Source organism: Musa acuminata, chromosome BXJ2-5, assembly GCF_036884655.1.
Source record: "Musa acuminata AAA Group cultivar baxijiao chromosome BXJ2-5, Cavendish_Baxijiao_AAA, whole genome shotgun sequence".
Classification (NCBI taxonomy): Eukaryota; Viridiplantae; Streptophyta; class Magnoliopsida; order Zingiberales; family Musaceae; genus Musa; species Musa acuminata.
The window spans coordinates 46,071,405-46,093,109 of NC_088342.1; the positions used below are offsets into that span (position 1 = coordinate 46,071,405).

The 21,705-nt window shown below is 34.9% G+C and overlaps 3 protein-coding genes across 5 annotated transcripts; 2 read left to right on the forward strand and 1 right to left on the reverse strand.

Annotated features, from left to right (window-relative positions):
* The first annotated feature begins 16 nt into the window (after window positions 1-16).
* Window positions 17-3,183, forward strand: LOC103986351 (lysine-specific histone demethylase 1 homolog 2). Of its 2 annotated transcripts, XM_065109975.1 has the most exons (3): window positions 17-1,875; window positions 2,175-2,734; window positions 2,827-3,183. In XM_065109975.1, exons 1-3 carry the CDS (start codon window positions 327-329, stop codon window positions 2,839-2,841), a joined length of 2,124 nt encoding a protein of 707 aa, XP_064966047.1. In that variant the 5' UTR covers window positions 17-326; the 3' UTR covers window positions 2,842-3,183. The 2 variants fall into 2 exon arrangements, with proteins under 2 accessions (XP_064966047.1, XP_009402613.2); XM_009404338.3 differs by having other exon boundaries at window positions 2,175-3,183.
* Window positions 3,184-4,841: 1,658 nt separating this feature from the next.
* Window positions 4,842-10,363, reverse strand: LOC135611617 (uncharacterized). Its single transcript, XM_065107251.1, has 4 exons — window positions 10,355-10,363; window positions 10,111-10,272; window positions 9,293-9,363; window positions 4,842-5,190 (listed from the first exon to the last, which is right to left on the reverse strand). The coding sequence occupies exons 1-4, from the start codon at window positions 10,361-10,363 to the stop codon at window positions 5,031-5,033; spliced, it is 402 nt and encodes a 133-aa protein (XP_064963323.1). The 3' UTR covers window positions 4,842-5,030.
* A 481-nt stretch (window positions 10,364-10,844) lies between these two features.
* On the forward strand, window positions 10,845-20,068 carry LOC135611898 (ADP-ribosylation factor GTPase-activating protein AGD5-like). 2 transcript variants are annotated; one of them, XM_065107544.1, is made up of 11 exons: window positions 10,845-11,025; window positions 11,704-11,762; window positions 14,756-14,846; window positions 16,021-16,075; window positions 16,218-16,308; window positions 16,396-16,603; window positions 17,232-17,445; window positions 17,707-17,852; window positions 18,270-18,527; window positions 18,614-18,675; window positions 19,650-20,068. In XM_065107544.1, exons 1-11 carry the CDS (start codon window positions 10,975-10,977, stop codon window positions 19,798-19,800), a joined length of 1,386 nt encoding a protein of 461 aa, XP_064963616.1. In that variant the 5' UTR covers window positions 10,845-10,974; the 3' UTR covers window positions 19,801-20,068. The 2 variants fall into 2 exon arrangements, with proteins under 2 accessions (XP_064963616.1, XP_064963617.1); XM_065107545.1 differs by having other exon boundaries at window positions 18,617-18,675.
* Window positions 20,069-21,705: the final 1,637 nt, after the last annotated feature.

The window sequence follows — 21,705 nt, forward strand, 5'->3', positions numbered from 1 at the left end:
GGACAAGGAACAGAACCTGTTATAAGTTCTTCGGGCAGTTCTCCTCAGAGGAAGAAGGCGGACGCTGTAAGCGGAATCCCGCGGGTTCTTCTTCCCGGCCTTCTCTGTCCCCTAAAAGAAGACGCAAGAAAGCGGCCCTTTTTATGGAGGGGTTGTAAATGCAACCTGGTTTTGCAAGAACCGGGGGGCGCACTGCGGCCTTAGGTTAACCGCAGGTGACCGCACCCAACCTCACCCCGCCTCGTTCTTCGAATGCGCCCCTCGTGCCTCGCCGCGCATACAAAGCGTCGCCAAGATCCCGCATTTTCCGATCCAAACCCTCGCCGATGGACCACCCACCGCCGCCGCCGCCGACCGACGGGCGCCGGCCGACGCGGCGCGCGGCGAAGCGCACCAACTATGACGAGTCCGTCTTCGACGCCCTTCTCCACGACCACCTCGGCGGCTCCCGCCCCCCTCGCCGGCGCAACCGTACCGCGGAGGAGCGCCAGCGCGAGACCGAGACCGAGGCCATGATTGCCCTCTCCCTGGGCTTCCCCATCGACGCCCTCCTCGACGCCGAGGCCGCCGCGGGGGTCGTCCACCCGCCCGGAGACGCCGCCGCGCGGAACGACTACATCGTCGTCCGTAACCACATCCTCGCCCGGTGGCGCGCCAACGTGCGCTCCTACCTTTCCAAGTCCGAAATCAAAGAAACAGTCAGCAGGCAGTACGACCACTTGATCTCCAGCGCTTACGACTTCCTTTTGGAGCACGGATACATCAATTTCGGCGTGTCGCCCGCCGTCAGGGCCCAGTTCCTCGATGAGCACGACAAGGGATCCGTGATCATCGTGGGCGCTGGCCTCGCGGGGCTCGCGGCGGCGAGGCAGCTGCTTAGTTTCGGCTTCAAAGTCTTGGTTTTGGAGGGCCGCGACCGGCCGGGCGGCAGAGTCTACACCACAAAGATGGGCAAACAAGGCAATTTTGCATCTGTAGACCTCGGCGGCAGCGTCATCACCGGCATTCACGCCAACCCGCTCGGCGTCTTGGCGAGGCAGCTTGGGATACCTCTTCACAAGATTAGAGATTATTGCCCTCTTTTCAGGCCGGACGGAGGCCATGTGGACCGGAGTTTGGACGTTGAGGTGGATTTGGTGTTCAACAAGCTTCTCGAGAACGCTGCTAGAGTGAGGGAGGTGTTAGGAGAGTCCGCCGACGGTATCTCGCTGGGTTCAGCCATCGAGCGTCTTCAGTTGTTGTATGGCGTGGCGAGGAAGACCGAGGAGAGGGAGCTTCTTGATTGGCACCTCGCTAATTTGGAGTACGCCAACGCTGGTTGCCTCTCGGATCTGTCGCTTGCCCATTGGGACCAGGATGATCCATATGAGATGGGTGGTGATCACTGCTTCCTCGCTGGAGGTAACTGGAGATTGATCAATGCACTCTGTGAGGATGTGCCTGTCCTGTACAAGAAGATGGTAACAAGGATTGCTTATGGAGGAGGGTTTGTGGAGGTGGTAGTTGCCGGTGGACAAGTCTTTCAGGCTGATATGGTGCTCTGCACCGTTCCACTCGGCGTGTTGAAGAGTGGGACTATCAAATTTGACCCAGAATTGCCTGCTCAGAAATTGCAGGCAATTCAAAGATTGGGATTTGGCTTGCTAAACAAGGTTGCTATGATCTTTCCTTATGTGTTTTGGGGTGAGGAGATCGACACGTTTGGATGTCTCAGCAAGGATCGATCTAAGCGTGGTGAATTTTTCCTTTTCTATGGCTATCATACTGTTTCTGGAGGTGCAGTGCTCATCGCATTGGTCGCAGGAGAAGCTGCCTTAAATTTTGAACATAGCGATCCTGTAGCTTCACTTCACAGTGTTCTTGGCATTCTTAGAGGTACTGTCTTTGTAGCATAATTTTGTTTCAGTTGTGCTGACAGTATATTTTGTTGAGCTTTCATGTAAACACTAATCACCAAGTCTAAGACCAGTCATATTGTCAATGTTTTAGTGTTTTAGCAAAGTGAATCATCTGAAACTCGCTCTGACTTGATAAATGATGCTAAACTTGTGTAAATCCAATAGTGAGTTGTAGCTTAGCAATTTACCCACACATTTTTACATGCTTGTCAATATTGTAGAAGATGCTCTCGACTTTAACACCTCAAGTCTTTAACAGGTTTTTGGAAAATGCAGGTATCTATGGTCCAAAAGGAGTTTTTGTGCCCGATCCGATTCAAACAATGTGTACAAGATGGGGTAGCGACCCCCTTTGTTGTGGTTCATACTCTCATGTCCGAGTTGGGTCATCGGGTAGTGATTACAATATCCTTGCAGCGAATGTTGGGGGTCGGCTATTTTTCGCAGGGGAAGCTACAAATAGAGAACATCCAGCCACGATGCATGGTGCCTTCCTTAGCGGTCTAAGAGAAGCTTCATGCATTCTTCAGACTAGGAGGAAAAATTTTATGGGAAAATCCAATTCTAAAAAGTTGTCTCAGAAGAACTTAAGATCATACAGTGAAGTGCTTGCAGACTTATTCAAGGAGCCTGATTTAGCATTTGGAGTCTTCTCGTTTGTATTTGATCCTTCTGAAGCGGAGGACCCAAAAGCACTAGGTCTGATGAGAGTCACCTTTGGGAACTACAGCTCGAGAAAAGAACTTGATGAGCATAGGCAATCATCAGAACCACCGCTTCAAGAATTCTATCTATATGCTCTTATATCTAGAGAGCAAGCACACCAAATGAAAATGGTGAGTGACAATGACAAGGGTAGATTAGAATTGTTGTGCAAAAAGTTCGGCATAAAATTGATGGGTTATACTGATACATGTGCTCTTGGTAGTTCCTTGATTATTAGCATTTCTGGTGCACGAAGAGGCCGGAATCGGAAACTCCAAACCATGCATCAGAAAATTTGGTCTTAGTATGCTTCATCCATGTACGACACCCATTTGCTAACATAGATTCCTCAGAGCACAGGCCTCATCTGCTATCGTGTTCAACCGAACACATGTGGAAACTAGGTGGAGAAACCCTATGTACTCTTCTATTTTGCAATGTACACTAATCCAAGTGTTCCATTCTTTTGAACTGATGAGAACTAGATTTTTTTGCATATATGCTGGTTCAATTGTTCAGCTAGTATATTTGTAGTTACATGAAACTATGTAAAGAAATCTTCTATACTCTTTCTTGCATATATTGCAATATACACCAGTCCAAGGGTTCTATCTTTCGGAATTTATGAGAACTTTTTTTTGTATGTGTGCTGGTTCAGTTCTTCAATTTGGCACTCTCATATTAAGTGCAGATTACTGTAAACTTGCTGGTCACCTTTTTTTTGGATATTGACAAGGCTCATGCAACAAATACTTGGACAAGTAAAATGTGATTTAGAATTTTGGAAGGAGGTCAACTATCAATAATCAATATTGGTCCAGAAATTGAAGGATGTACAGAAAAGATATATAACTTAAAAGAATAATATCTTCAACTTGCAAATACATGATTTGAAGTACCATATAAGGGGATCTGTTGAGTGTCAGAGTAAAAGGTGGTCCAATAGGTTGTCCTTGCAGAGATAGTTCTATAGAGGATGCTCTAGAACTATGTATAATTTAAGATGATATAAACATATGCTAAGGAGTCCTTTGGATCTATAAATAAATAATAATATTAATGGTACGAGAAAAGGTTGAAAAAGATATAAAAATATTTTTAATTAAAATTATAAATAAAGATTTAAGTATTCTGAATTTAACTAAATATATGATTTTTTATATTTCAATGACGACAAAAGATCCACGTAACTGATCCCAAATAGTTCAAACTTATAATCTTATTATTGTTATATAATTGTGTTATATATTGATGAAATGTCAGCAAGGCCAAAATATGAAGCAAATAACTTTGATTAGCCCTTCGATTAAAGAGTATCAGTGTTGTTTATCAATTTTGGTATTTGTGCTTATAAAGGATTTATGATGTTGGTTATCAGTAGAGAATAGTTGAGAAGATTAGTTTCAGGAACTCAGAGAATTACCATTTAGAAAGATTATTACTTGCCATGAGTGTTACTTTTCTTGCAAAGCAAGCTGACTATTTTATTATATGGATGAAATTTATTGAGAAAAATTATCATTTGTGCTTGTTCTTGAAGAGGGACTTGGAAATAATAAACAAAAATTTTACTATGAAACTTCAAAAAAATGTAGTTGCTTACCTGGTTTATTCCACATGGGAAGTGGATGATGGATTATGTGGTATGCAAAATTTGATGGATCTAGCAGCAGTAATTTATGCTCAAACACTGTAATTCATGTGATCAAAGGCATGTTATATTTTGAGTTATTGGATTATACATCCATTTAATGACTCTTGCAATGAGTCATGAGATTCAACTTGTTCTTAGTTGCTGACTTGCAATTGAGTCACAGTAGGACTAAGCAAACAAGTAAAAGGACAGGAAGCTCATCGTTGAAGAAATAAGTTGTAGGGAAAAGAATTGGATGATCATCATTTAAATCACAAAAACTGTTTCAAAATAAAGATAAGGCTCTTACATTTATCTTTGACATTTCTGCTGATCATTTAAATAATATTTTTATTTGGGAAATATAGCCATTCCAATTTGCAAATCCACAAAGAGGATGTTATTACATAAACAAATGACTCTGGAACAGAAAACTATCTCATCTTTCCCTGGAAATATTAATCAACACGGAGGGCAATATGCAAACAATTCTTGGAAGTGAGGCACAGATTGTATAACATGCAAAATGTTCATCTCTGCTTTAAAGAATCTGCTCAAATAAACATAATTGTATCACATAATTTTTGGAAACACATACACTGTAATATTTTTGTGATTTTTCCATTTAACAGAGACATTTAATCATGAACCAAGAAAAGAGCTTTACATCAAGTAGAAACCATAAGAAGGTCGAGTGCGAATGGCAAATAATCGTTGCAACTCAATAGGATTGTGGTTATTCCGAGGATTCCAAAATCCCTCCTACATCGGCAGCCAACAAAATTACAGATGATTTATTGCAAGCCATGTCTCTCAGATTTCCCAAAGGATGAGCCATAACTTCGGATTTCTCCAAGGAAAGCCATGTCTCTCTGATGCTTTATCGCAAGCGACTTTGAATTAATGGAAAGGCTGGGCATCCTGGCAAATCTAGTGCACCATTTTTTCACCCACCTGCCAAAGAAATTTGATTCAGCTAAAATTGTAAAAGATGTAGTGAAACTTTAACCATTCAACAAGCTGATCCCATTGATTTATGAGATTGGTAGTACATGTTTCGTGTGCAAATAAGAGAATAGCTATGCTTAAGTAGAATATCTTGTATATGCCAGTTTTATTGGATCATGCCAGTCGATACATATGATGCCATGGCCACTCGACAGTACAATATTGAATATGTTTGTCATGAAATCTGGAAGTTGGTTCCAAGGTATTACATTGGTCTGATACTGATACTGGAATACTAAAAGACCATATTTACTGGCTTTGGTTATCTATGGTTATCCTTTGTCAACTTTATTTTGTTGCATCAATATATATATATATATATATGTATGTATATATATATGTATGTATATATATATATATGTATGTATATATATATATATGTATGTATATATATATATATGCTCACATTAGTTCAATATCAAATTAGAGTCGAGATTTCAGCTAATTTGAAAGGAAACAATAAATATATATACGCTATATTGCATCAATTTGAAAGGAAACAATCTCGTAAAGATTTGTATATCTACGCCTACTCAAATCTGCTTATGGGCCATACCCTAAATTTTGCACGAATAGTAACAACACTAAAGCCTCATTCTAGATAGAGGAGAATGAGCGGATGTAATGACCGATGATTTTTTTCTCCCTTAACATAAATCAAATTATCATAAATAATGTGTTACTTTATTTAAATTACTAACTTTCTTGTTTGTATAGTGTGGTTAAGGAAATGATTAAAATTGATTTCCTTAATCATGTGGATAAGTTAGGAATTTTATTAATCAATTAAATAATTAAATAATTAATTTTCTAATGAGTGATATGATTTTTAGAAAATGAATAGTTCAAATTCTATTTTTGTATGTGAACTATAAAAAATAAATATTACATTTTTATCTTTGTGTGTGAAAGCAAAATAAAAAATAATTTTTATAATTTGTATGATGCATAATAATATTTTAATTTTAAAAATTTATGATTAATAAAAAATGATCATTGAATTATAATATTAGAATGATTAGTTAATTTAAAGTTAATAATAGTTATAATTCATTTAAGTAATCATATTTATGTTTCAAGGAATTATGTGTGAATTTTTATGATTTAATTACTTTTAAATTTGGAATCATGAATTTAAATTAGTTATTTTATAAAGAAGAATATATTTGAGGTTCATTGTTATTTAGTAATATTTTAAAATACTATTAAAAATACGAGTCAGATTTGGATTTGACTCGAGTTAAGTTGATCGACTAAACCAACCCATGTAGCCATGTATGACTTAGCACATGTGGTTAGGCATGACCCAACTCATATGACCAAGTATGCTCTAGCCCATATAGCTAAGTACAGTTCAGCCTACGTGACTAAGCATGACCCAATCTATGAAGCCATGTATGACGTAACCCATGTGGCTAAGCATAACCCAACTCATGTGGCCAAGTACGATCCAGCTCATGTGGCCAATCATGACCCAGCCCATATGGTCAAGTATGACGTAACCTATATGGCTAGGCACGACCAACCCACAAGCGAGACATGGCCCAATTTAGTAGTAAGGCTCAGCCTAAATCGTGAGTGAGGCTTGCTCTAGCCCATGAAATTAGGCCCGCCCAACTATACGATTGGTGCTGAACATATCGTCGCTCCTCTATCTAGCCTATTGTACCTTAGTCCAACTTGCTACTTGGTACAAGCATGTATGGCACACGTGACTCGTCTAAGGCTCAAGTAGGTCAATTCAGTCTGGGCTAGCATTATGCGATATAGTCTAATTTTCTCTCCCTACTAACTCAATCGATTCAAGCCCAGTTGACCTAATTGAAATCAATTAAATCTAAATTATACCAGTTTAGGATAATTCCAAATCGGTTCTATAAGGATTTAAGGCTGGTTGCAGTAGATCCTAGTTGAATTAAGTTTGGTTCAAGCTAATTAGGTTATTCCAATTAGGGTTCTGGTTAATTAAGGACTATTGAGAGATTGATGCCTCATATATTTATGATTTGATGAACTTAAAAATTTTATCTGAAGATATCATTTAAAAATAATTATTTATTAATATTTTTTTTAGATTAAATTGATGATATTGATGTGATTGTTACCATTTAGTATATGTGACTATGCTAAGTAGTCTACATTGGAAGTGTAACATGTGAAAGGAGCTACAGACCCATCACAATATAGGGCCACCAATAGACATAATCTAGCAGGTCATACATAAAACATGATCCCTTTTAATATTTTATCATATTACTTCTTAGATATATGCATGAATGAATATAAATTAATGATCATGATTGTTTATGTATCCCTGTGAAAGACAAGTATGGTGATTCCCTTCATAGATTAGCGGGCTATTAGATATGATGATTAAACGATTCCTTCATCTGCTATTGGAAGGAATATGTCCTCACTTGGGTGAGTGGGGGATAACACTCCATTTGTTGTTGGAAGTACGATATGGGTTATCTCCATTTACTATTAGGAAAAATCTATCTCATAGAACATGACTCTTCATCTGCTGTTGGAAAAGTACACCATCAAGTGTGATGTACGTCTTTGTTATCTAACTGTTATGTATGTTATCAAAATGTATTACATATGATTAATGCATGATTTTATTTACTGCATAAGAATTATCATTGTTTTTTTAATATATGAGTTTCATAATGAATTGATATGTTATCATTTCATATATTAAATTGTTGTCATTTATATATATTTTACGAATATTAAGATTATTTTTATGATTTTTGGAAGGTTTCTATTCGCATGTGTGGTTGTTGATGTTTTTATCCTATATTTATTTTCAAAATAATCTATTATTTTATAATAAATATGAGGCCCAGTAGAGAAGATTTTTTCATCACTTATGGCCCTATTGAGAATACGTGATTCTTTTGTTTCGATTAAAAAATATTTAGTGTTATAAAGATTGGGATTTGAATTTAAAGATAAAAAAGTCTTCTGTAAATTATAAATTATGAAATAATGATTTATTTTCTATATAAATTTAGGATGTGAGAGGGAAAATTGCTGTGAGGACAACATCCAGCTAAATCCAACAAACAATAAGTTTTAACTATCATGCTATTAAGTTTACAAGAGCAAGAATCTTCCCTTATATTAATAATTACACCAAAGAACACTAAAATAAAGACAGAAGGTGTTCCCTCTTTGAACATACAATCTAGATATTATGTAAAATTCTTAGAATATGGTAATAAAACTTGATAAAAAATTATGACAACTTAAATTTCTAGGGTCTGTCTACATCTACGTAAGTTATATGGTGCAGAATCTTTTGATTCATCCCATTATTTCTGCTCATACGAAATGGATATGATTTTTTTTTAATTTTAAAATATAAATGAAGTTTCTTTAGGTTATCCATAATACAAATTAAAGTCTAGTTACTTTCTTTCATCTAGAACGTTCTAGAATGGAACATAAAAATATTCTCACTTGAATGAAACCTGGAACAGTGTCATAGTTACATATAGTTATATAAGTAAACATCAGTTTCTTATTATTTCATTTCATAGAAATTGGAGGTAGATTAACTTCAAAATAATGAAGGCAAAAAGTGATGTTGTCCTCCTTCAAAAAGCAACCCAGTATCCAATACAGCCTTCTAAATGCAAATATACCAATGTATCGATTAAATATTTAAAAACTCTTATATGCCCCCACCAAATCAAATATTTATGCATCAAAATCTTCAAAAAACATCCTTTTTCTACTTTTCTAAAATGCTTCCCAAACAAAAGATATATACAAAATCTTTATGCCCCTTTTTATTAAAACATGACACTTAAAAGCCTCTATAAGTTATAGGTGGTGTAGTTCAACTTTATATGATAATAAAGAACAATCTTAGCAAATTCGTGTAGCGGCTTACAGGAATGACTAATAAATGTAGTTAGGATAGTTAACATTGAAAATAAATCTTCATAAAGGAAATTTAACTGTAATCAATAGCTTTTCCTTGTAACCTACCACTCTAAACACCTTAAGAAATATAAACTATGCATATAAAACTCACATGTTCTTCCTTCCATTTAGATGGACTGAGTGGGTCTTCCCGCATGTTAACCTTAGGAGGTCCCTGATGATCTGTAAAAGAGTAAGGAAAAAAATAAGTAATCAAATAGCATAATAAAAAATAAAAGAGACTTGTTATCAAAGAAATATCTTTTTCTAAGAAAAAGGAAGCAAAGGGATGTAATCAACGCATAGAATAATTTTATCATATAAGCTATGATTGAATCCAGTGTTGTAGAAACAATGGCTTGAAAAGAAAACTGGAGAGAGACTTTCTCTAGTTAAAATACATGAAAGAGAAGTGGAGAGAAATGAAAAGATGAAAGGAACCATCTTGCTCCAAACGCCTTTTTCTTTCTCTTCAAAAGTGAGGAGAAAAGGAAGATCTTTAAGTGATCATCTCTCGTCCCCTTTGTTACCGAACAAGCGAATGAAAGTGGTGTTCTCTTCGATATTCCCTCGTTTCCTTCTCCTTTTCTTTTCCCTTGCCTTTTTCTCTATTCTCTCTCCTTCCTTATGAATTTGCTAATGAGAGTGGAAAAACCCTAATGTACGAAATAGAAAGTAGATTAAATTAAGAAAAAAGAGACAGATTACAAGCATTTCCCTTATAAGGGATAAAAACTTGGGTTTTGTACGGAAACGAAACAAATGGCGCCCAGAGTACAAACTCGCGGAAGCCCCGATGTTCTTATCAGTCGGAACCACATAATGGAACGATTACAAATAATAAGAAATATCGAATCACAAAGGATAGGAATCAAGAACCGACGAGCGCGCGCAAGAAAGACATGGAATCGGAGCGGAGAAGAGATGTACCTCCACCACCGGCAAGGCCCCGCCGAGGCACGAGGTTCGCCGCAGCGGCGGAGGAGCAGCATGAGGAGGAATCCGACGCAAGCGCCAATCGACCCGCAATGCCTCGCTGTTGGGGTAGCGACCTCCTCCGGTCTTCCGGGAAAGAGCGGGCCGGCGAATGAGCTACAAAACCAGGCCATAATAATAATAATAATATATATATATATATATATATATATATATATATTCCTTCAAATATTAAGACTTTCTGCATATTGTTAATATCCAATATAAATAATAATTATAAATAGTTTTAGTAAATATCAGTATACGGATCTAATTTGTAGTAACCGAATTAAAATTTCTATTATGTCATTTAAATTTAGCATATATAATTTTATCCAACTAAAAATCTTACATATGTATGTTTACTGTATTCAAATCTAAAGGGGGCAAATAACACTATTTCGAAACTTCGAAGGGTAGATATGTAAACTCAAGTTTTTATTTAGTTTAAGCGCCTCTCTCCTTTGTTCGTTCCCTCCTCGTTGTCGAGTCACCCACCTGACTCGGACTCGTAAAACCGGTTCTGCCGGGACCCACATACGCAGCAGCCTCAACCGCGAGGAAGGTAAATGAAGCGGGGACGTAATGGTTAGGTTAGCGAAGCCGTTTAGGAATCAAATACCACCTCCGAACACCATCGAGTAGAGCACGTTGGTTCGCCCCCTGCAAAAGAATACCTTTCGCTATAAATCGACAGCAAAGAGGAGATTCATCGCTTCTTCTTGCTTAGTGATCCCGCCATCTCTCTCTTTCTCTCTCCCCCTTCTTCCTCGTTTGGAACCTTGGAGAGTTCCGGGAGGCAAACGGAGGAGCGACAGGATGAACGGGAAGGCCTCCGTCTCCAAGGAACTCGATGAAAAACACGGAAAGGTTTGTCATCCTCTTCGATTCCTTAACTTCTTTGTAGTTAACCTTTGCCATTTGACCGAGCTATCAGAGATTTCCGGTGCCCGTTTGTTGCTCGGTGAATCATAAGTATATCCCTCGTTTTCGACCTTTGTTGCTCGTTGTTTTTACTGGAACGTGATTCGATTGTTTCGGCATTTAGTACTAGCGGCAAATATTTCGATCGTCCTCAAGGAGCCATTTTGAATGGTGTGAGTTTTCATCCAATGACGTTGGGATCGACGATTCGGCAGGATATGGGAAACATCCAAATATTTCTATTTTCTTGGCTACTGCCATCTTAGAGGCATTGTGTACATTCGTCTATTGCATGCTGACTTTATGTAAAAAGGTTTCCTTTTCTTTTCTTTTTTTTTCTTTTTTTAACCGTACATTGTTGGCCGTCAGTTGAGTTGCAATTAATTCTGAACTTGAATTGTAGAGACAAACATTAGAAACTGAAGATTTTAGGTTAGACTAATACCCTGCCAGTTCCTTTTATAAATTGAACACTCATGACTCAACCTCAAGTAAGTTCAGCTGTTGGTTTCTGTTTCCACCTTGGTTCATCATTTGGCTTCGATATAGAAAACTGTGACATTTGTATATACATTAAGGTTGTTTCTACTTTTGTTACATGTTCTCTGATCTTCTTATTTGCAGATATTGGAGGGGCTTCTCAAATTGCCAGAGAACAAGGAATGTGCTGATTGCAAGTCCAAGTAAGAATTTAAGCTAAAATTGTTGTTTTTGGAGTTAGCTAGATTGATCCAATCAATTTGTGCAATATTATTTTTTATGCAACCATCTGAGAAGTCTTAATCTTATAACAAAAGACTATTATTGCTTGAAGCAGTTAATTCGGTTGACACTAGTAATATTTATGCTTGTAAGGGACCTACAAACGGTTCATGGGTTTTTTCCGTTTGGTATGTGATGCTAGGGTTGCTTAAAACTATCTGGTTTTTTATATCCAGTATCTTAGTTGATTTTGCTTTCTAATTTCTATGAATTAAGGAGTCTCATGCTTTTTGTCTTCGGTCTTCAATCGAGAGAATTAACAAGTTTAAAACCCAACATTATCCAAAGATTTTGCTAAGGTGTTATCTTAACAATTTTTCATTGGACAACAGTACTAACTTATGTTGGAACTTGAAGGCAAAAAAAATCCAAATTCTCCTTCACTATATTTAAAGACTTTAGTCCTACATCAACAGTTGAGGGACTTCTCCCTCAACTCTTTTACTCTCGCTTCAGAAATTTTATTAAAAAGATTAAAAAATAGGATTGGCCTAAATTCATTCATATATATTTGGGTTTGATGACTTAAATTTATGTGTAGCCTTAAGATTGTCATATATTTAATTTATTTTATAAACATATTAAATAATTATAAAATTATCCATTTACCCTTACTATAGTAATGGCTGCAGCACAAGTACCACTTACATGCCGCAAGTGGGCTTACGCATAGCTGGGTGCCATGCGCGAGCGTGGTGTTCATGCATGTCCACCCATATGCCGTGCGAGTGTGTGCCACATGAAAAAAATAAATAAATCACATTGTGTCTGCATAGTGCCACATGGTACTTACTTATTGGTTGGGATTGGCTATAAATAAACCACTTCCTAGCCAACATTGTGCATCAAAAAACACATTAAAATTCTGCCTAAATTCTGAAAAAAAAATGGAGAAAGAGAGGAAGAAAGAAAAAAGAGAAGTTTTCTCATTTTCACTCATTTTCCTCAGTTCCTCTGTTTGTTTTTCATTACTAGTGCGGAACGTCTTCAGATTCTTCACGATCATGCTTGTAGAAGAATCATCCTGATTGTATCTTAGGCGACTCATCGATGACACTTGTACGAGGTTGAGGAATACGCTTAGGACAGTGCTTGCATACTGCTGGGTTACTTTTTAAAACTTTCACTTTAATTTATACACATTTAACCTGTTTTTACACATTTAGTATTGCTGCTCCAACACTTTTGTCTCGATTCAAGTTGTAGTACAAGCTTTCTTCACTCTATGATATGATTAAATTATATAAAATGTCAAGACCAAACTCATGAGGCTCTTGCTAATGCGGGTCTAGGAAGGATCAAATATAATGGTCTTATACCATAAGCAGAGTGGTTATTATCATGACATGGTACTTTGCTTCCCTTAAACTTTTGGTATATGCATTTCTCATGGATGATGAATATGGTTGTCCATCAACTTTCCTGGAAGATCAAAGTTACATCATTGCAAGCTCAGGTTTTGATTAAGAGCATGCAGGTTTTGAGCTGCAAGAAACTGATGTAATACAGATCCTAAAACATGTTGCTGTTTCAATAAGAGACAATTAACAAACTAAATTTTCTAGATATTATGCAGTTAAGAAAATTCTGAAAATTAAGCTACTAAAGTTATTTTGCTATCATTTTAATATGAAATGATGGCTTTATATTGTACTCCATAAAATCTTTAATCTCCACAACTGTTTTCTGCTGGCATGATATATCTGTACAACTTTATGTGATTTGATTGTTTCTAGAAGATTTTGGACCACCAAAACTGTATGTAGAACTCCAAGACCGTGTGGAGCTTTTGGCTTTCTTTCTCCAATTTTATTGTGTTTTCAAGATTTTTGTTCCTTTTCATGATTAATTATTTCCATAACGTGAGACTAACTTGCCAATTGCTTCCTGTCAATTGAAAATTTTCATGTCTATAGCTGAAAGTCCACTTATTTTTTCAATTCTTGTTTGATGGATTGAACTATCCTGTGTGGTAATGCTGCAATGGCAAAACTGTGGAGACAACTATTATGCATCGCAGGATAATTTCTCTCTGTTCTCGGGCTTTTTGATTGAACATTGTTTAGTTGCTAGAAAGAAAATAAGGCAGCAGCTTAATTTGCATTGAACTAGATGGAAATTGTCTCTTTTAGATAGTCTTTCCAGTTTCCAGTATAGGGATGTTGAATCCTAATTTACCTAACATATATCAGCATAATGCTGGACTTGTTAATTTAAATTGGCATAATTATCTTGAAAGAATATAGAATGCTGAACTTGTAAGGATAGTTGGGGGAAAAAAAACTATATAGAATCTCAGATTTACATATGTTGCGTGTGCATGTCTTCATTATATACTATTGCCCCTCACGGTGTCTTTACCAAACTATAATCTTCTTTTGATATGTAACTAGAAGGAAATTCATTTGAATTCTTACCTTTTACATTTGTGATTCTTTAGATAATTGGAAATATAACATCGTGAATTTGAATCTAAGGTATGCATCATTTTACTTCACAGTATTCAAATTTTGGCTACATAATATCATTATCTCTGTGTTTTTAAGATAAAATAATGCCCCTGTTAATTTCAACTTGCAAGGGAGCATTTCATGTAGAGTATAAATAATTTGTATACTTCGATTTTTGTCAGATTCAGAATTATTTACATTTAAAGCTTTTGAGTATGTACTAGATACAACTTTTAAGGTTTTTTTCAAAAGAAAATTGCTTTCTGACTGTAAAAGTACAATACTAGAACATGTTGCTTTATTCATTGGTCCTAGTTTCCTTTTTGTAAGTCAGCATGCAGTATCATACCACTGTGTGCATTGTTAGGAATGCCTCATTTTCTTACGGTACAAGACAACTTTAATTTTCAGTCCTTTGTGTTTAGATTTTTCATTGAATCTAATGTTTATTCACCATTTTGCAGAGGTCCACGGTGGGCAAGCGTGAATCTGGGAATTTTTATATGCATGCAATGTTCTGGAATCCATAGAAGCTTGGGGGTACATATATCAAAGGTCAGATTTTATTTATAGTGCCACTAATGCATTTTTTATATTTATATTTGCTTGTTCTGAAGTAGAAAAGAAATTCCAAGAAAGAGTTTTTTATTTAGGGATGTAACCTGCAAAACATCATTGTTGATGACGCTGCTAGGAACATGCAATTTCTTTTTTCTGTTTATCATGTCATTCTGAACAAATCATTTAATGTGTATTCATATTTCAACAGTCATGAATTACTTCCTAAACTTTATCATAGTTGTAGGCTTGTAGCATATTGCTCTGTCGACTATTGCAACAATTGCTTTGGCAAACAAAAAAAAAAGGATGTCACATATTTCTGCCTCTTGCATCAGTATTCTCGGCAATAAGACATCTTTTTACCTGATAGGGGTTTTAACTCACAATATAAGTTAATTTATATTCTGGCTGGCCTTCGTTTAATTGCATAGTATATGGTGAATTAGATGTCAGTGTTGTCAATTTCTTCTTGGTTGGATTGCCGGATTCAATTGATGAACTAATTGACACTTAATAATTTCTTGTTGTGGTCCTCAGTAAAGTCTTTCTGTAAAAAATGTGACTAATTTCTTTTTCGTAAATGGTGTTCTTCTAATACTTTTAGTTGCGCACATTTTGGATTTCGTGGTTATAGTGTAGTTAATTGTCTGTCATGTTTGCTCATTTCTTTATTTTTTTCGTTTAAGTTATTGTCTTTATATATGTATATGTGTGTGTGTGGACGTAGTCTTCATCCCTCTCTTGGATAATTATTCCGTTCTTACATTAACATTAACAAGTATGAGAAAAAAGTTAAGTGGTAATTTGGTATTATATTATGCATAAAGAATTTTTGCTTGTGGGTTGGGGTGTATGAGTGGATTAGAAGTTTAAATTAAGCTAACCTGTCTATCCAACTTGATCTGATTTTTGAATGTTAAGCATAAATTGATGAATACATGAATTTTCAATTCTGTTGTTGATCTCTCAAATCGTTTACATTGAGCATTCACAAGTTTGAATAAGATTTGATGACATCCTTCACTATCACAATCTTTTACATTGACCCTTGTGCACTGGGTATGTTCTATTTTACTATTCACTACTCTTAGTCTAGCAATAATAACATGATTGAGGATGTGAGGATACAGAGTCTGTGCATGTTATTGATAGCTAATCTCTAATACAGGTAAGGTCTGCAACATTAGACACATGGCTTCCAGAGCAGGTTGCTTTCATCCAAAGTGAGAATCTTGCCATACTTTTTTCCTTTCTACATTCATTTATATTTTTGCCGTCATCATTTCTGCCAAAGATTTAAGTTCTTTTTATCTATTGTTTGAAAATGATTTAAGTTCTTTTTTGTGTTGGGATCTTGTTGTCAAGCGATGGGAAATGAAAAGGCAAATAGCTACTGGGAAGCAGAACTGCCCGCAAATTATGGCAGAGTTGGGATTGAGAGTTTTATCCATGCGAAGTATTGATTTCCTCAATTATAATATTTTCTGCATTCTCCATGTTTGTTAATTGTAGACAAAAGTCACAAAACTACTTCACTTTTCAGATATAAAGAAAAAAGATGGGTGCCTCAGAATAAAGGGTTCAAACTATCTTTAATTGCCAAAGAAGAAATGGCTTCCAAGAATAAGCAAAAATCCAGTGATACAGATGGAGAGGAGAATAATATTATTGTGAAGTCCTTGGACAAACAGGATAATACACTGCAAAGAACAAGGAAAGATAATAACGTGCTTCCCAAAATACCCTCCCTGGTAACTATAACCTTCATTTTATTTGGGTCTCAAAGCTGGATTTTATCATAGGTTTCTATTGTCAATTTTTCAATTCATTGTTTGGATACTGAAGTCTGAATGAAACATCAAGTGTGTTTTGCATGAATGTCATATTGTTCTTGAATTGGCTGTGTTTTGTAACTTTGATCCTATGAAATCATATGAGCATAATCAGGGTCTACTGTTTTTCCTCATTTCTGAAGTGAACATAGAACATATATCATTGGCATCTAATTAAATAGCAGTAGGTAAGATTTTCTTAATTGAGATTACCGGTTTTTGAAATGTAGTGTTGTGATTAATTTACAAATGGCTTAGGAAGATCTGTTTTTCGAGTCTCGTATTTGATTATCATACAAAAAAATGTTACATTACAACCAATTGATGATTGGTATGTCAGATTTGCAAGATTTCCTCGTTTACACTTCTAAACTTGAATGCTTAATTAAATTTATTTTAAACAAATATTCTGTGTCTTTTATTCTATTCTATTCATTAATCTTCTTTGTTGTGAACTACAATTGCTGCACCTTAGTTCCTTTTGACCCCTTTCAGGATCAGTTTATTGGTTTAATGAGATAAGAGTAAGAAAGTTTCTCATGTCCAGGTATCATCTGAATCAGTCGTAGCAACAGGGAGAACCCTGGTAGGTTCTCCAAACTCTCCAGAGCTACCGCCTGCAATAGTTAATGCCACAACAACCATGCCTTCAAAAGTTGATCACACCGTTGATCTGTTGAACATGCTTTCTGTGGACAGTCCAAGTGAAAATGGGTCAGACTCATCTTTTGTTGATGATAATGCATGGGTAAAATTTGAGTGTAAGTCATACTGAACTGTTGCTTTAAAAAATTGGAAAGGAACCTATATCTTCCTTTTTCTCATTCATTCATAATTATTGCATAATTAAGTCCCAATTATTATGTTTAATTTCAAAAAATTAATTACTGCTCATGCTCTTCTTTTCTACTTTATCTCAACATGCATCTTTAATGCTAATTTTGTACTCATATAAGTTAGAGGTAAAACACATTTGCTGATCATAGGTTTCCTGATCTGACTTCAGTGTTCTTTACTTCCAGCTGCAGAATTAACCACCGCTTCAGAGATGAATGACACTGCAAAATTTGTCAAAAGTAAGAATGAAACTACAGTGGGGGTCAAGGACTTATTTAATGGTTCAACATCTTTGTTGCAGCCTTCAACTCAAAAAAAACTCCAGAGATATGTAAAAACTGATATCCTGTGCCTCTTTGATAAAATCCTGTTCTTTAGCAAAAACTTATATTCAGTATAATAGTTTTGATTTAATAAGTATCAAATCAATTATTATAGATTTCCAAGGTTTTAAAGTTGTCTTTATTTTTTGAGTTTTATATAGTCCTATATCCAAGTTCTATATTTAACTTTTCATGCTTCTGTTTATCGTTATAAATCAATATTTTTTATGAACTTTTATATCTTCACTTAGTATATACTATAAAATTATATATTAATTATATTGTGAATTCTTCATAAGGATTTTTTGAGAATCTATTCATTTTTACCTTCCTAGACTGTTCATTTGTGGCAAATATCATTCTGTATCATTGTTATTTGATCTGCAATTTTATTCTGAAAATGGCTTATACATGATGGTTCACAGTCCAGTATGATATCTCCAGTTGCACTTCATCAACAACAGCAACCATTCCTTCCCCAGAAAAAAGGTTTTCCCATGGCTGCTGATAAATCTGGGGATGCACATCGAGCATTTTCTGCCAGAGGAATTCACCAACGAAGTGTTAGTGACTCAAGCACAATAACAGGAAACATCTCGGCACAAAGTTGGGCAAACTTCAGTTATCAGGTTCCAGGAAATGTGCCACTAGCTAGACAGCTGTATTCCAATAATTCAAGTCAGGTGATGAACTTTAACAGACTTAAGAGGGACTGGTATTTTCCCAAGGCATTGAAATCTGACTTATTTCTCTTTCTTTTTTCTTATAGCAGATGAGAAACATGAATTGCCCCCATCCTTCTGGGAGCTATGGTCCCGTTACTGCATCTAGGTACGTAATGTCACAAGCCTTCTATTAAATTTCGATTCTACTCATGTTATGATGTTGAAGTGTAACCTCAAGAGGTCTGATACTTGAGTCCTTGCAGTTTCAATAACAATATGTATGCCAACTAGTCGGCATTGATTGCAGATCCTTGTGCATCTTGTTGATCTGCTGACATATCAAAAAGTTGATGAAGCAGAGAGGACGTGAGATGGATCATCAGTATTACCAATAAAAATGGGATAATGAATGGTGACACACTAATAACAATTGAGGATAAGGAAAAATCATTTAAGGTGGATTAGTACTTTGAATATTTACAGAAGTAAAACCATAAGTTTGCTAATGAGAGAATGTTAGCCAATCTTCAGTTAAATCGTGTTAGGAGCATGCAAGGATACCATTGATCAACTCCTTGAAAGGGGTAGAAATGACTTTGATATTTGTGAGGGCTATCAAAATAAAGCGAAGAGATTGTGAAGCCAAACTTTTTACTACCCTCTTTTTCATTGATGCTTCTTGACCTTTGATAGCATTGTCGAGAATAAATGAGATGGATATGTTGATAGTGATAGATATTCATAGAAATTATTACTGATCATAGATGAGTATAAGGGGAGCAATCATAATGGGAGGGGGTACCCTGGTGTCAACTTGTTAACACATATTTGTTTGTGAGTGTCTTGACAGTAAAATTTTTTTTTAATCGAAAAAATAACTTATTAGGAAACTTTATGATATATTTGGAAGAATTAAATGGGTTGCAGGGGTAAAAGTTACTCTCGTGATACAATCTTGTAAATGAGTTGGCTCAACTAATGGAATACTTGTATTTTCATTTAAAATAACCAGAAGAATTAGCAATCTGTGGAGACTGGAGATTAATGTGCAACACTTCCCAGTCTCCCTCTCTCTTGATTGCTTGCGTTCTTTTTCATGTTCTACATTACTTTGACGAGCCTTAAATTTTCATCTTGCAGACGGCGAGCACCAGGGACCTCTGCCTCTGTAAATGGAGAAACTACTGTAAACAAGCCTCATGCGTCTTTGCCCACATCTACTTATAACAACCGTTCACTTAGTGATTATGATTTCTCATCATTGACCCAAGGCATGTTCTCCAAACATTGAGCAACAGAGTGCTGATCTCAGTTTCTTTTGGTTGTCTTCTTCCCATCATTTTCTTTATTATTTGAACAAAAAAAAAAATCAAATTATACACAGCTGAGTTCTTGAATTAATTTCATTTTTAAACAAGTTTGGTAGTCTTTTGATGGTTTCATTTTCATGTGTAAAGATGTTAAGTGGTAAAAAAGGTCACAACTTGCTGAGGTTCAATGATGTATTACGAATTTGCAGTCATAAAATTTATCAATGGAGTGAAAATGCTTATTTTTGAGTGCTTTTGTTACAATTGGAGTGTACATGGATGCTTGCTGGGTTGATGCTCCCCCGTCAATTTTGATTGGAAAAATTAATTATCATAAATAATATATTTTTATTTAAATTATTAAATTTATTGTTTGTGTAGTATAGTTAAAAAAAAGACTAAAATTGATTTTATTAATTATGTGGATAATTAAAAATTTTGTCAATCAATTAAATTATTAATTAATTTATTTTCTAATTAGTGGTGTGAGTTTTTTGTGTGTGAATCATAAGAAATAAATATTATAATTATATATTTATGTGTAAAAGTAAATTAAAATTAAAATTAAGAAAATAATTTTTAATTTTTTATATCAAATTTTATTTATATTTTAAAATCTTTAATATTAAAATTATTATAATTTATATGATATATAATAATATTTTAATTTTAAAATTTTATGATTAATAAATAATAATTATTGAATTGTGATATTATAATGATTAGTTAATTTAATAATAGTTCTAATTCATTTAATTAGATATATTTATATTTAAAGAATTTATGTGTGAATTTATATGATTTAATTAATTTTTAAAATTAAAATCATAAATTTAAATTAGTTATTTTATAAAAAATAGATTTGAGATTAATTATTATTATTATATAATATTATAAATTACTTTTAAGAATATTGATCACACCAACGCTTGAGATTACGCATGACCAAGCTCATATGATAATAGAGGTCAAATTGATATCTGACCTAAGTTAAGTGATCAGTCAAAGTAGTTATGTGGATAGGTACAACTTAACCTATGATCAAACATAAGTCAACCCATGTGGTTGGGTATGATCCAACCCTTATAGTTAGGCATGATATAACTCATATGATTAGGTATGACCCAACATATATTACTAGGTATAACCCAACTAATATGGTCATGCATGACTCAACCCATATAACCAAATACAGCATAACTCGTATGGCTAAACGTAACTTAAGTCATGTGGTCAAGCTCAACCCACCCCATGTAGTCAGATATAACCTAACCTATGTAGTCAAGTATAACCCAACTTATTTAGCTAACACAACCCAACTTAGTCTATTTTTACTTCATACTATCAATTATTCTCTCAAATATAATATTTTTAATAAATTTTAAGTACCAGAATTTGTAGAGTCTTTCATTAATATATAAATTGAAAAGTAATTACCCTTATGATTTTTTATGTCAAATATTATTATTGAAATGGAGATAAGATTTGACATGTGTAATGATGTTTTGTATAAATGAAATTATTTCTTGGTATTAATAATATATGTACTTTTGTAATTGAATAAATTTGATCGTTGATATTTTGATTATACGTGTAACTAGTTTGAATGAAGTTTTGATTTAATAAGTGTCAAATCAATTATTATATACCATTTGTCTACTGAAATGATAAGATCTAACAACGATTAAATATAATGTTAATTCTAAGCTGTTTAAATTATAAAAAAGTATATATTGAATAGTTGGATAAATATTCATCCTTTTAATTATTTTTATTTGTTGAGTTGCATATGTAGCCTAAACTTATATTTTAAATCAACAATCAACTAATCAACTAACGTTTAAAATTTAAAATTTTTAACGATTTATTGGATATAGAATTTGATA